The sequence below is a fragment of the Podarcis gaigeae genome, assembly GCF_964106915.1.
Source record: "Podarcis gaigeae genome assembly, chromosome: 15".
NCBI lineage: Eukaryota > Metazoa > Chordata > Lepidosauria > Squamata > Lacertidae > Podarcis > Podarcis gaigeae.
This window is the reverse complement of record NC_139692.1, coordinates 20,250,897-20,264,954: the sequence shown is the minus strand read 5'-3', so window position 1 is coordinate 20,264,954 and position 14,058 is coordinate 20,250,897. Positions and strand designations below refer to the sequence as shown.

At 47.1% G+C, this 14,058-nt stretch overlaps 1 protein-coding gene across 2 annotated transcripts; it reads left to right on the top strand.

Moving 5' to 3' along the window:
* The first annotated feature begins 206 nt into the window (after positions 1–206).
* Positions 207–12,551, top strand: LOC310832392 (6-pyruvoyl tetrahydrobiopterin synthase-like). 2 transcript variants are annotated; one of them, XR_014558254.1, is made up of 7 exons: positions 281–469; positions 2,206–2,285; positions 3,825–3,847; positions 6,015–6,071; positions 6,749–6,819; positions 9,047–11,117; positions 11,317–12,551. XR_014558254.1 is itself a non-coding variant. In XM_083714179.1 (6 exons), exons 1-6 carry the CDS (start codon positions 381–383, stop codon positions 9,186–9,188), a joined length of 462 nt encoding a protein of 153 aa, XP_083570305.1. In that variant the 5' UTR covers positions 207–380; the 3' UTR covers positions 9,189–12,551. The 2 variants fall into 2 exon arrangements, 1 of the variants encoding a protein (XP_083570305.1); XM_083714179.1 differs by having other exon boundaries at positions 207–469; positions 9,047–12,551.
* Positions 12,552–14,058: the final 1,507 nt, after the last annotated feature.

Genomic DNA, 14,058 nt, shown 5'->3' with positions numbered 1-14,058 from the left:
TTATACTGTAATGTGCATGCTTTCAGCATTTAAAGGGTACTGGGAGACTGGGCTTGCCCTGCCTTTTGCCAGCTCTGCAGCCCTTCACGCATATTCCAAAACCTTTCCGAATGAAGCAAAGTCCCCCCCCCCCCAACACCTGCGCCATCCTCTTAAGAGACTGACACAAAAATCTCTCCTTTCCTTTGCAAACTTTCTCCAACAGTGGGCAGAGGATGGGGGGGGGAGAGAGAGGGATAAGGAAGAGGCTTCAATTGCCGCTACTGAGCTTGCGCCTTCTGCCCGCCGCGCAGACTCAGTAGCGCCCCCTCGGGAAACCCAGAAGTGCGAGCCCCCGGCGGCGGAAAGCGAAGACCCCTGCCCACCTGCCCGGCGTTGCCATGGCGCCGCCTTCGCGCTTCGCCGGACCTAGCCGGCTGGCCCGGGTTTCCCGCTGCGTCTCCTTCAGCGCCTGCCACCGGCTGCACAGGTGCCGGGGAGCGGGAAGGGAACTAAGAAGCGACCCTTTTCGGCTGCTTGCTAGGAACGAAGGGGCAGCGGGCGAGTGGAGGGCCCGCGCATGCGCGCGGGGGGCCCGCTTGCGTGTATATATATATATATGTATATATGTATGTATATGGGGAGGGGGCGTACGCTTCCTCCCTTTGCACCAAGACTCGGCATTCTTCGCAGCAAGATCGTGGCCGAGATTCCCGATATGATGTTAAGGTTAAGGGAGATGGTTGCTCTGAGCATGTGCAGAGTGCTGCCCGAAGAAGCAGTAGAGAGGCACCCCTTATACAAATCCCCTCTATATGGAGCCGTTCTGTGTGTGTGTGCATGCGAATTTTTTTTGGCTCCAGGGCTCCACCTCAGAATGGTTGGTCATACCAAAATCCAGCTCTAAGCAGGCTTTGTGAAGTTAAGGGGGATAGAAAGGATGTGGGGCTTCCAAACTTCCTTTCCTGCAGAGCAAGGTAAATGTGCTGCTTTGATGGGTCAGGACTGGGTTCAAGGCACAGGTTTCACTTAGACTAGGGCTGAACCCCAGCACCAAAGTGTGTTATGCATCCTCCCCACTCGCCACTGAGCAACCATTATCTAAATTGCATAGGTAAAGGTAAAGGGACCCCTGACCATTAGGTCCAGTCATGACTGACTCTGGGGTTGTGGCGCTCATCTCGCTTTATTGGCCGAGGGAGCCGGCGTATAGCTTCCGGGTCATGTGGCCAGAATGACTAAGCTGCTTCTGGCGAACCAGAGCAGCGCACGGAATCGCCGTTTACCTTCCCGTCGGAGCAGTACCTATTGATCTACTTGCACTTTGACGTGCTTTTGAACTGCTAGGTTGGCAGGAGCAGGGACCGAGCAACGGGAGCTCACCCCGTGTTGCTTGGTCCCTGCTTCTGCCAACCTAGCAGTTCAAAAGCATACCTGGTACTAATTCATCCCTCTTTCCAAAGCATGATGATGATGACGACACACATTTGTGTTTCACAGTAGCCATGTAAAAGAGGAGAAGTGGAGATTTGTATTTCCACACATGCAGTGGACATAAACTAGGGTGATGCACCCAGCTGTGAGGCTTCATAGTTATTTGGGGAGGGCATGGAGGGAATGATACACTCTTCCCTTTTTCCTTCTGTCCCTAAACCTGAAGAGGGGCTGTGACTCTTCAGCTTTTCCCATCCTTACACATCTACTAAGAAATACTCAGTGTACTACTCGGTGGGGCTTACATCTGAGTAAATATTTTTAGGGTTGGGCTGTAATCCTTACATGTGAAAATGTGCCCCAAATTATTTCTTCAGCTATTCAACCAGCTCTTTAAAAAAAAATCTCTTGACTAATTTTTTTGCCTCTTAACTTTCTTTTATTGTGGGTTGTCCTTGAATCAGTCTTGAATGACTCCCGTGTTTTAAAAATTATGCATTTTACAACTTTGGAAAGGAACTACTGGTTACGAAAGTTCAGCCCTCTTGTGACGCTTCTTAGTCAGAAAAGATAAGGGACAAAAACCTCTTGTTTATTCTCTGGAGATGGGCATGTTTAGAATAAGACCCACCCAGAAACATGTGTAAAACTCACGTTAAAACTGTAGCAAAAACAAAAGTTGCCCCACCAGGTTAGTGAGAAAGCATGTGTGTATGCATGCACACATGTTTTCACATGCTTAAATTGGTGAAACTGGATTAGTAACAAGCTCTTTAATGCACTTCTCCACAGTAACTTGCTGAGTGATGAAGAAAACAAGAAACTTTTTGGGAAATGCAATAACCCCAATGGACATGGGCACAACTACAAAGGTGAAGACCAGCTAATCTGAGCACTCATGTACAGCCATACCTGTGTGTAGTTTTAAAACTCATGGCGTTAGGATGAGATTTGATCCTGGGCTTACTAACTTAAGTTCTGCTAAGCTACGACTTGTTGGTACTTATGCCTGATAAACGTGGTGTATTCCATTGGGTATATAATGCAGGAGATATTCCTGTGTGGGTGATAAATCCTTTGCAGGAACTTCTTATGCTTGAAAAACTCAGTGAGAATTCACATCTCAGTAGCAAGTGCTTTGCACACAGAAGTTTCCAAATTCAATCCCACACATCTCCCAAGTGGAAACTGTGGAGAGCCACTGCCAGTCAGTACAGATGATAATGATCTAGATCTGGGATGTCCCACTGGTTGACCGCGATCAACAGGTTGATCCCCGGGTGCTAGTGGTCGATTGCGGTAGATCATGGGCTCATTTTCCTCTGCATGGGAAAAAGAACACTTGGCCTTCCCCCTTGCTCTGTCCTTCATTCACACACATGATTGCCAAAATGGAAGATGGAGTTATCGCTGCATGCTTTATTGTTTACTGAGCGATCGTTTGTGGAGCCCCCCTAAGAAAGCTCAACAACTTTGGTCCCGTCCCCCCTGCAAATGGGTAGATCACTGCCATATTTTAATACTGGCAGTAGATCTCAGTCTCTTGGGAGTTGGATGTCCCTGATCTAGGTGAACCAATGGTCTCACTCAGCACAAGGCAACTTCCTGCATCCTTGTGTTTTAAATTTGAGGAGGGGGTGCTCAGCTATGTGAACCACTCCCTACCCAGCCCCCCTACCTTGATTCTGCTCACATTCTACAGCTCAGATGGGAGTGATTTGGAGGGCTGGGTGGGGGAGAGAAACCCACCCCCAGGGGACTCTTGAATCACAAGACTACCCCATATGGGGCGGGTGTGCTCCCCCAGTAGCTTTTCATAAGCAGGCCTTCAAATAACCCCGGCCACAAACTGATGTACGTTCTCCCTGTTGGTTTGCATGTGGGAGGTGGGGAGGAATATTTGGAGGGCTACTTCAGGGGAGCAGCAAAAGGACAGGACATCCTTTTGCCATAATGGACACTCTCCCCCCGCCCCCCGATAGGGTGGGCTTTTTCCCTCAACACCAGTTTTTTTACCAGGAGCAGTCCTCATTATTCTGAGTATTTGTGTGGGGGGTTTTTTTGTTTTGTTTTGCAAGCATTTGCTTTGAGTACTCAAAAAAGTTGTGGAAACTGGGTGCTTGCAAAAACACAGTTAGGTAAATGCAGAACTGATAGTTATGCTCCTGTATTGCTAGTTAAATGCAACAGAGGAGAATTGTCTGAAATGGCTTTTCCATATAATAGTGCCTCTTTGTGGCAGAAAATCAGAGGAGTTACCGGTATTTTGCAAGCAAAGATGTAGGGAAAAAGGGTTCTTTTTTGAAAACTTTTGGCTGAACTTGATGAGTATCTCTATGTACGTCATCATAATTGATTTGAAACTCACTGTGACTTGATATTTTTCTTCTCTTTCTGCTTCCCCACCCCAGTGGAAGTAACTGTACATGGAGAGGTAAGTTCAAGGCTTTTGAAGTACATTTCAGATTGTTTGGCACCAATGTGCCATTTTTTAGATTCTAGATAACAACCAACCTGGGTTTTATCCAGTCTTTATTTTGCAACATTTTGGTGAGTCACAGCCCATATTGTGGCTTTTGGATTTCAGCCTAGAAAGAGGAAGCTGTTCTCAGTGAGTGCTAGTTGTGAGGGCAGAAAAAGGGATTTCCTTCATATTGTGGGAGTGACTCATAAGAACATACACAGATCCCTGAAGGAACAGGCCAAAGCATCCTGTTCTCACAGAGGCCTCCAAGATGCCCGTTATGGGGAGCCTGCAAGAAGGCCCTCAGTGCTTCCTGCTTAGAGTTTGGATTTGATATCCTGCTTTTCACTCCCATTAAGGAGTCTCAAAGCGGCTAACATTCTCCTTTCCCTTCCTCCCCCACAACAAACACTCTGTGAGGTGAGTGGGGCTGAGAGACTTCAGAGAAGTGTGACTGGCCCAAGGTCACCCAGCAGCTGCATGTGGAGGAGCGGGGAATCGAACCCGGTTCCCCAGATTACGAGACTCCCGCTCTTAACCACTACACCACACTGGCTCTCAATCCTCAGCAATTAGTGTTCAGAAACATATTCCCTCTGACAGACTCAGTCATAATTTTGGATTTCCAAAATTTCCAAGGCACAAAACTCTTTGTCTTGCACATCCAGGCTTTTCTTCCTTGCTTCCAAGGTGTGGTGTGTCGCCCTCTGATCTCACCATGGGGACTGGGCATCATGCCCAGGTGAAGTTTGAGGATTATCTCAGCACCCAGAAGGCTGCATTCATGTATACTTTACCTTGCAATGCCTGCAGTTGTTTTTTCTTACTCAGATATGTGAAACTGGTGCTCTGGTGGTTATTGTCATGGAGACGAGAAGGCAAAGTGGTCCAGATTATTGCCAAAGCTCAGTAGCAGAACATAGAAACCTGTCTTCAGTTGAGTCAAACCATTTTCCCATCTAGCTCAGTATTGTCTACACTGACTGTCAGCAGCTCTGCAGGGTTTCAGACATGGAGTTTGTCCCAGCCCTACCTAGAGATGCCCAGAATTGAACCTGGGACCTTCTGCATGCAAAGCAGATGCTTTATCACTGAGCTACCGCCCTTCCCTTGCTTTGCACACAGAAATTCCCAGGTTGGTTCAACACCCCCACATCTCCAGCTGAAAGGTTTTAGGTGGCCAGTGGTGGGAAAACTCCCTGCTTGGAACTCTGTCTAGCAGAGTAGACTGTGGGGCTCAGTGGACCAAAGGCCTGGATAGTATGGAGAGTTCCTTGTTAGAGTTACAAGAGTTACAAGAGACACAAAGCTCCAAACATTCCCCAGATCATACTGTCTTTTTCTTATGAGATCTTGTTACCTAAAAAATGCCCAGGAAAAAATGATTTGATGGCTTAGATCCAACTGTACTACTGTACTGGAAATCAGATAAAACGTCTTTTATCTGAGAGATGTCAAGTTTTAGAGAGTTAAATACTGATGCTGCTGTCTTGAATAGATCTAGCCTGTGACTTGTAGGAAGGAGAACTTCCTAAAGCAAAAGAAGAGCCATTCCTTTGAAACAATTTCCCTTCTCTTCTCTTCCCTACCCTGTACCCTTTACTAGTTTTGATTCCAACAACAAGCTTTGTGATAACAAACTTGAACAGAGGAAACTTCTGTCCAGCACCAGAAATTCCAGAGAGGCTTCCTTGATTCATTGCTGCTGTTGAGGGTGCTGTGATGTTGCTCGTAGATCGTGGCTACAAAGTCCTAGGTCTATAGCAAATCTCTCTGTTCACTCACCCATTGCACCAGACCAAAGTCCAGTGTACTTGGCAAGCTGTGAGCTTCAGAAATCTTACATTTTGGCTCTCAACAGAGTGGCAAGGCCTTCTGTTGCTGCTGATTTTTGAACAGGGGCTATGAGAGGAGCGGTTTAGCAGCATGAGATTTTGGATACCAAGTTGTGTGCCTTTTTTTGGACTAATAATTAGAGGTAGTCACCGATAGGCAAATATCTCTGCTGTTTACGTTATGGAAAACATAGCTATTTGCTTCTTGTCAGGCTTAAGACCACAAGAAAAGTCCATCTGGTCCAGCACTCTCTGTTCTCCTTTGGCATCTGGTTCAAGCTCTGTTTGTCCTTGTTTTGTAGATTGATCCTACTACTGGTATGGTGATCAACCTCACAGATCTGAAAGACTACATGGAGGTAATAATGCCCTATTTTTTATAGTGGAAACGTTGTCTGCAGTACTCCCCCAGCCCCCAGCCCAGTGTATGCTGCAGGGAATAGTGGGTTGTGGGGGCAGGAGGCTGATGCAGGAGAGAAACATGACTGGGAGAGCAATGAACACAACCTGAAAGCTTTTGCATTTTCCTTCAGACAGGTAGCGGAAAAGAGACAAGGGACGCATCAGTCCTCCTAAACTAAGGGCGGGGGAGAGAGAGCAGACCAGTTGCTTGTCTTTCACGATCTGGACAAGGAGGGAATTCCTCCAGATCAATAAGTGACACACCTTATAATCCAAGCAGTGAACTATTCATCTCCCGCTTTGCTACAACCTAAGAAGAAACGCCCCATTCAAACAGTTATGCATCATTGCAGACCTGTAATAAGAACCAACAACATTCTTATTTACGTTTTATTTATTATTTATTGCCATTATTCCCTTTTCCCAGGGAGCTTACGGTGTCTTAGGTTTTATCCTCAGAACAACCCTGTGAGGCAGGCTAGGCTGAGAGATGGTGACTGGTTCAACGTCATTCAGTGAGCTTCCTGGCTGAGTGGGGATTTCAACCCTGGCCTTCCAGGTCTTTAGTCTAACACTGCTATGCCGCACTAGGCATGGACATAACTGTTTAACCTCCTTTCCTTTCTATCCTTAGGAAGCTATCATGGAGCCTCTTGATCACAAGAATCTGGATAAAGATGTTCCCTACTTTGCTGAAGTCGTAAGGTAGGGGAGCTTTCTGCATCTCATTATGAACTGGGGCTGTTGAGTTCCTCTTACACAGCTAGTCCTTTTTTGCTTTTTTCGTAGGGATACTGTGGACATAATTGAATTTTGATTTCATTTGACAAAGTCCTCCCTGATATTTTGGTTAGCAGGCATGTTCAATACAGGGGTTGGCAACCTGTGACCCTCCAACATGGTCAGGGATGATGGCAGTTGTGGTTTAGCAGTCCCTGGAGCAGTACCTAAACGGCTCAGGACTGCAATACCTCAAGGACCGCCTCTTTCCATTTGGACATACCTGGACCCTGAGATCATCTTCTGAGGCCCTTCTTTGTGTGCCCCCTCCTTGAGAGGTCCGGAGGGTGGCAACACGAGAACGGGGCCTTCTCTGCACTGGCTCCCCATCTATGGAATGCTCTCCCCAGGGAAGTTTGCCTGGTGCCTTCATTATACACCTTTAGGTGCCAGGCAAAAATGCTCCTTTTTAACCAGGCCTTTGGTTGATCTGATTTACATCCTATGCCCTTTTAAAATGTGTTTCTTTTTTGGGGGGGCGGGGCTATTGGGTTGTTGTTTTAATTTTTATTACGTATTTTGTGGTTTTATATCTTGATTTTATTCTGTGAACCACCCTGAGACCCCCAGGTATAGGGCGGTATATAAATTCAATAAATAATAATAAATAATAATAGAGGGCGCTAGATTTCCCATATCTACGTAAGTGATAATGTGGTCAGCTGGGCTCGTTGTGTGTTGGAGAACCATACTCAAGAGAGTGTTTATCTATGGCTCTCCTCAAACTGGAGGGAGGGTTCAATTCAGGTGCCATAATTCTCTGTCTTAATCCATAATTTTTTATTATCAGTTACTTAGATTGATAGGGGGTGGTTGGGATCCTTATCTTACTTGCAAATGACACGATACTGGAATGGGATTGCTAGCACGTCAGAGGACAACAACAGAATAACAAATTAAAAATGGCCTTGACCAGATGGTAATTGGGCCAAAACAACCAAAATGAAATTTTGCATAGGTATAGAGGGGATACCTGGCTTGGCAGTAATATTTTATTTATTTTATTTTATTTTTAATTTAATTTAATTTATTTAATCCCCACTCAGCCATGAATCTCACTGTGGCCTTGGGCCAGTCACATGTGTGAAAAGGATCATGGGATTGTAGTTGGTCTCAAGCTGGACATGTGTTAGCAGTGTGATGCTCCTGTCTAAAAGGCTCATGCAATTTCAGGCTGCATTAACAGAATCGTAGTTTCCAAGTCACAAGAAGTAACAGCTCTACTAATTAGGCATAATTAGGCTGAACTAATTAGGCATAATCTGGAATATTGTGTCTAGTTGTGGGTGGTGTACCTTAAGCAGCGTCTGGACAAGCTGGAAATGGTTCAGAGGAAGGCAACAGAGGATCAGCGATATGGAGAATATGCCCTATGAGGAAAAATTGAAGGAGCTGAGAAGGTTTAGCTTGGATAAGAGAAGACTGGGGGCCAGAGGGATGTCACAGCCCTCTTCAGATTCCTGAAGGGGTTGTCGCAAAGAGGGAAGGACTAGATCTAATGGCCGTTGCACAAGAGAGGGCAGGTTTTGGCCGATCATTAGGAGAAGCTTCTTGAGGAGGTCAACAGTGGTAATTTTATGGGACATTTTATGTAGCTAGAAGTCTTTAAGTAGAGCCTGGACATCCAACTGTTTGGGGGGTGGGGCGCAGGGAAGGCTTGTTCTATGGATTCCTTTCACTGAGCAGAGATTGGACCAGAAGACTTCCAAGGCCCCCACCAGCTCAAGGATCTTGTGACCATTTTTTTTTACACTATATAGGCAGATTAATGTCACTTGCCATTCTTTTGTGCATGTCCCATTGGGTGGGAAATCTGTGTATGCAGTGCTTGTGGCCCTTTCCAACTCCGTACTCTTGTTAGACTTCAAACCTTCCTCAGCAGTATATTCTAATGCAAGCACCCAGATAATCTGTTTTGGATGAGTGCAAAAAACTTTCTAAGCTTATGCAACTCAAAAGTGAATCGGTGAAAATACTCAAAGAAGCACAGGCGTGGACATCAAGGGTACATCCATAAAGGATTCTTGTAGATCGTTGTGCAGTGATCCATAGCAGCTTCTCCCTCTGGTGTAGGCATGTCCCGAGTGTCTGTGAAGATGACAGAAATCTAACTAGAAGGGCAGAATGGCTAACTCGCTGTTCTTTCTTGCAGCACTACAGAGAATGTTGCTGTGTACATCTGGGAAAACCTCCAGAAGCACCTTCCTAAGGGGACTCTTTATAAAGTCAAAGTGTATGAAACAGACAAGAACATTGTTGTTTACAAGGGAGAGGGGACTGTTGTGGAGAAATGAAGATGCCTTTGTCTTGATGCCTTTGATCTAGTGCTGGTGAAAGAACCCAATCAACTGGAGGATTAATAAGCTTTATCTGCTAAGTGTAGCCATGAGAAATCTAGAATGTATCTTATTTGTTAAAGATATGCTATAACAGAAAGACAGCAAGGCTTTTGTGAAGGAAGTGAATCTTTTGTGCAGTTCTGTGCTATTGGAATTAGTTGCTGTCTTGATGTGTCAAAGTGTCCTCTATTTTTCTAGATAGCGAGAAAGATGTAGCTTCTCTGCCCTTTTGTATCTGTTTCCGTTTACATGGCACAAGAGAAGAGTCACACCAATTCAAGATCCTGAGTACTTACAGTCATACCTCATGTTATGTCCTCTTCATGTTACGTTCTTTCAGGTTATGTCCCGCAGCGACCCGGAAGTACTGTAAGGGGTTACTTCCGGGGTTCGCTGCTCGCGCATGCACGCAAAATGATGCCATGCACAGAAGCGGCGAATTGCAACCCGCGCATGCGCAGATGTGCCACTGTGGGTTTCGTTCTTTTCATGTTGCGAACGGGCCTCCAGAAGGGATCCCGTTCACAACCAGAGGTACCACTGTATTCACTGATCCCATTTTCTCAGTGGTAGGGGGACCTCCAGCCCACAAGCCTCATTAGACCTGGAACAGATCCCATGTTTGGCCTGCAAGGCCATTTCCCCCAAATCAGAGGCATCCTCCCCCCATCTGATGGAATATGTGGCACCATGTGTGTGGCAGTTAAGGACTTGACTCTAGAGGAACAATTGGGGTACTTAATATGAGCTCCCAATTGCTCCTTGCCCCGTGGGGCTCGCTGACAGCTGATTAGCACTGATAGAGATCCTCGTTGGGATCGGCTGCTCCAGGCCGTTCCCCAATGGGAGCTCCCTAGTGCAGCTCAGGGGGCCTTATTGATAGCTGGAGATCCCATGGATTAAACTTGGGACCTACATAGGAAACATGTCCTCTCCCATTGAGTTGGCCATGGAATTTTCCCTTTACTCCTATCAGGGTCCCCAGTCCAGATCTTACATCTGCCATGATTTTAGGCTATGTTCACACACCACTTCTCAAATTGATGCAGACAGAGCGCTTGGTTTTTCTACGTAGTCCACACACAATCGACCTCTGATGCATATTTTTTTTGCCCCTGAAAAGCACTAATTGAGAAAACTGGTTTTACTCCAAAAATAAAAGGTCGTTGCAGACTGAGTCTGCATTACCCTGCAGTGTGTTTGAAAACATGTAGGGGGTCCCAGATATGTGTGTGTTTGGAGCAGGGCAGCTACACCCACCCAATGATATCGTGGATGGGTGTATACAAAGATTGCTGTCACCATTCTCTTCATTCATTGGGGCTTGTGCAGGGAGGATAATCATCATCATCATCATCATCATCTTCTGCTGCTCCCAGCTAGTCACCAGTCTAGCTGCCGCATTCTGGATTAGTTGTAGTTTCCAGGTCACCTTCAAAGGTAGCTCCACATAGAGCGCATTGCAGTAGTCCAAGTAAGAGATAACAAGAGCATGCACCACTCTGGCGAGACAGTCCAGGGGCAGGTAGGGTCTCAGCCTGCGTACCAGATGATAAACAGCTGCCCTAGACAGAATTGACCTGTGCCTCCATGGACAGCTGTGAGTCCAAAATGACTCCCAGGCTGTGCACCTGGTCCTTCAGGGGCACAGTTACCCCATTCAGGACCAGGGAGTCCTCCACACCCACCCACCTCCTGTCCCCCCAAAACAGCACTTCTGTCTTGTCAGGATTCAACCTCAATCTGTTAGCCGCCATCTATCCTCCAACTGCCTCCAGACACGCACACAGGACCTTCACCGCCTTAACTGGTTCTGATTTGAAAGAGAGGTAGAGCTGGGTATCATCCGCATACTGATGAACACCCAGCCCAAACCCCAAACATGTAGATGTTGAAAAGCATGGGGGAGAGGACAGAACCCTGAGGCACCCCACAAGTGAGAGCCCAGGGGTCTGAACACTCACCCCCCCCACTTTCTGAACACGACCCAGGAGGAAGGAGCAGAACCACTGTATAACAGTGCCCCCAGCTCCCAGCCCCTCTAGATGGTCCAGAAGGATGTTATGGTCGATGGTGTCAAAAGCCGCTGAGATATCCAGCAGAACTAACAAACACCTCTCACCTTTTTCCCTAGCCCACTGGAGATCATCAACCAGTGTGACCAAGGCAGTTTCAGTCCCATGTTGAGGCCTGAATCCCGACTGGAAGGGATCCAAATGGTCCGCTTCTTCCAGGCATGCCTGGAGTTGTTCAGCAACCACTTGCTCAATCACCTTGCCCAACAATGGAAGATTTGATATTGGGCGATAGTTGGCCATATTGGCAGCATCTAAAGATGGTTTTTTAAGAAGCAGTTTGATAACCTCCTCTTTTAGCGGGTCTGGGAAGGCTCCCTAACAGAGAGAAGCATTCACCACCCCACGAAGCCCATCGCCCAGCCCTTCCCGGCTCGCTTTTATAAGCCAGGATGGGCAAGGATCAAGGAGACAGGTGGTTGGTTTCACTTGTCCAAGCAGTCTGTCCACATCCTCGGAGGTAACAGATTGGAATTGATCCCACGCAACTTGACTAGACAGGACTCTAGCACTCTCCTGCCCCGGCCCTGCTCCCACGGTGGATTCTACCTCTTCCCGGATCTGACCGACTTTATCTGCAAAAAACTTTGCAAAATCATTGCAGGAGATCATGTGGCCTGTACTGGGCCCCGATGTAGCAGGTGGTTCCGCTAAATTGCGAGCCACCTGAAAAAGTCTCCTGCTGCTGTTTTCTGCAGATTCAACAGAGGCGGTGAAGAAAGTCCAAAGGAGGTTTTTCAAAGTATCAAGTAACCACAGCCACCCTTGTGCGTGGCAGTATGTGGAATTGATCTACACTGAAAGCAGCATGTTGTAGATGAGCGTGAACAATTCCAGCCTCAGAAAAACTACACTTTTGCACTTCAAATGGGTTAGTGTATACACAGCCTCAAATGGTAGCTCTCAGCAAACCACACTTTTGAGTGTCACTCTTGGGATATGGGAATAACCAGTGCTCTTTTCTTTCTTTTTTAAGTGCTGGTACTCACCATGAAGTTGTTCCAGTAAGTGCCACACTTTTAACATTGGGGGTTGGGGGAAGGTGCTGATACTGCATTCCCTTTAGTACCCCTAGGGAAAAAACACTGGAAATAACAATTTCCCCCTTCCTTGCAGGGTTGTTGAAAGGACCACAGAGGTAGTGTAACATATAAATGCTCTATAAAAGCTACTTACGTTGTGTGGTGCTTCCACTATGTGATTCTCCTGACCAACAGTCATTAAATGTTGATTTGTTAATGGATTTTGATTCTCCACGTCTCTTCCTACAGTAGAGAGAAAATTGGGAGCAGTCGCAAAAGGTGGAATGATTATGTTGGCGGGGGGAAGGATTAAGGCACTTGGTGGACAGATGACTCTACCAGTAGCTATTGGCTCAATGGATGCACACCTGACTATTGAATTCTGGGGGTAAATGACAAGCTGTTACTCTCATGCAAACCGTCAGGTGCCAAGGTGGGGAATTTGGGGTGTGGCAAAACATCCCTTGTTTGGATGCTGTGTATGTGGTTGTGGTTGTACGCAACAGTCCAGCAGGAAACTGGGCACCCTGGAACTCTTTGAAAGCTCTTTGAAAGCTAGTCAAGTGGTGCTGGTTGCAGAAGTTGGCAAGATTGGGCATTGTTGCCGTCTTGAGCAGAAAAAGCCACCGCCACCCTGGCCATTCTCACCCTGCACCTCTTACAAACTAAAAGGTCCGATTCGTAGGGGTTTGCTTGTGGTACCCCAGAGCTCTCAGCTGAAACAAGGCCTGTCTTGTGTGGGACTGTGGTTTGGAAGTTGATTGGCGGTGTTGCCACTCCATTGATCCTCGCATCTCTGGGTGTGAACTGAGGACTCCCATTGCAAAGCACTGTGTTTGAAGGAAAGTGCCACAGCCAGCGGAACAAATGCACACTAGTGAAACAAATACATGTTCTTCCCTGAATTATCCCTGCTTCTATTTCACTCCTCTTCCCTGTCCTGAATTTTAGACTAGAAACCCCTTAAGAAAGAGGCCTGTCCTCCTGTGCCATGCATAATGATCATTGCACTATGGAAATGAATACCAGAAGTCTTTGCAGGGGTGCAAGGTATGGCATTTGCTTCCTTGGCATGTTAGTATCCCTTCCTCCAAAAGTTGCTCAGAGCAGCATTTGAGCCTCACAGCACCCCCTGCTGGCTCTGACTCACACCCTCCTTGTGTCTGGTTGAAACATGCCATTGAACTCTTGATAATACCTTTTGCTTCTCTGGATGGAGTATAGATGCAGGGCTGGCCCACTCATGAGGTGGACTGAGGCACCTGCCCCTGCTGCTGGAGAAGCAAGAAATGGCTGCAGCTTCCAGCTTCCGGCGAGATAACATGGACTTCACCGGAACCCAGAAGCCACAGCCATGTAACTCCAGTAATCAAGGCAGTGGTGTCAGCGGGACCTCCCCATTTTGCCTCAGGAGGCAAAATGGGATGGGCTGCTCCTTTATAGAGGTAGGGGTGTGTGTAGGAAGTAGTCTACTGTATGAAGGTATCCTTTGCATCTGATGCTCTGCTTTGCCACTGACCCTGCTCACAATCACCACTGTCATGTGCCCCCCAGAAGGGAATGAGACCCTTGGTCTGAAAAATGTTCCCCAACTCTCTTTGAGCTGGAGACCCAGGGCAAATGGCCTGCCTGCTGTCCTGCCCCATCCCACCCACCCCCCAAATCTGTTTGGCCCTGGCTGCATGTTAAGAGTTGTGCTTGGGTCCAATTCCAGCCTCTGCCCTGGAT

What these genes read in the sequence shown, in the direction of transcription:
- LOC310832392 (XM_083714179.1), top strand. Translation starts at nt 381, where the DNA reads ATGGCGCCGCCTTCGCGCTTCGCCGGACCTAGCCGGCTGGCCCGGGTT. An exon ending in ACATGGGCACAACTACAAAG is followed by an intron (nt 2,286 to 3,824) that starts GTGAAGACCAGC and finishes TCCCCACCCCAG; the next exon opens with TGGAAGTAACTGTACATGGA. An exon ending in ATCTGAAAGACTACATGGAG is followed by an intron (nt 6,072 to 6,748) that starts GTAATAATGCCC and finishes TTCTATCCTTAG; the next exon opens with GAAGCTATCATGGAGCCTCT.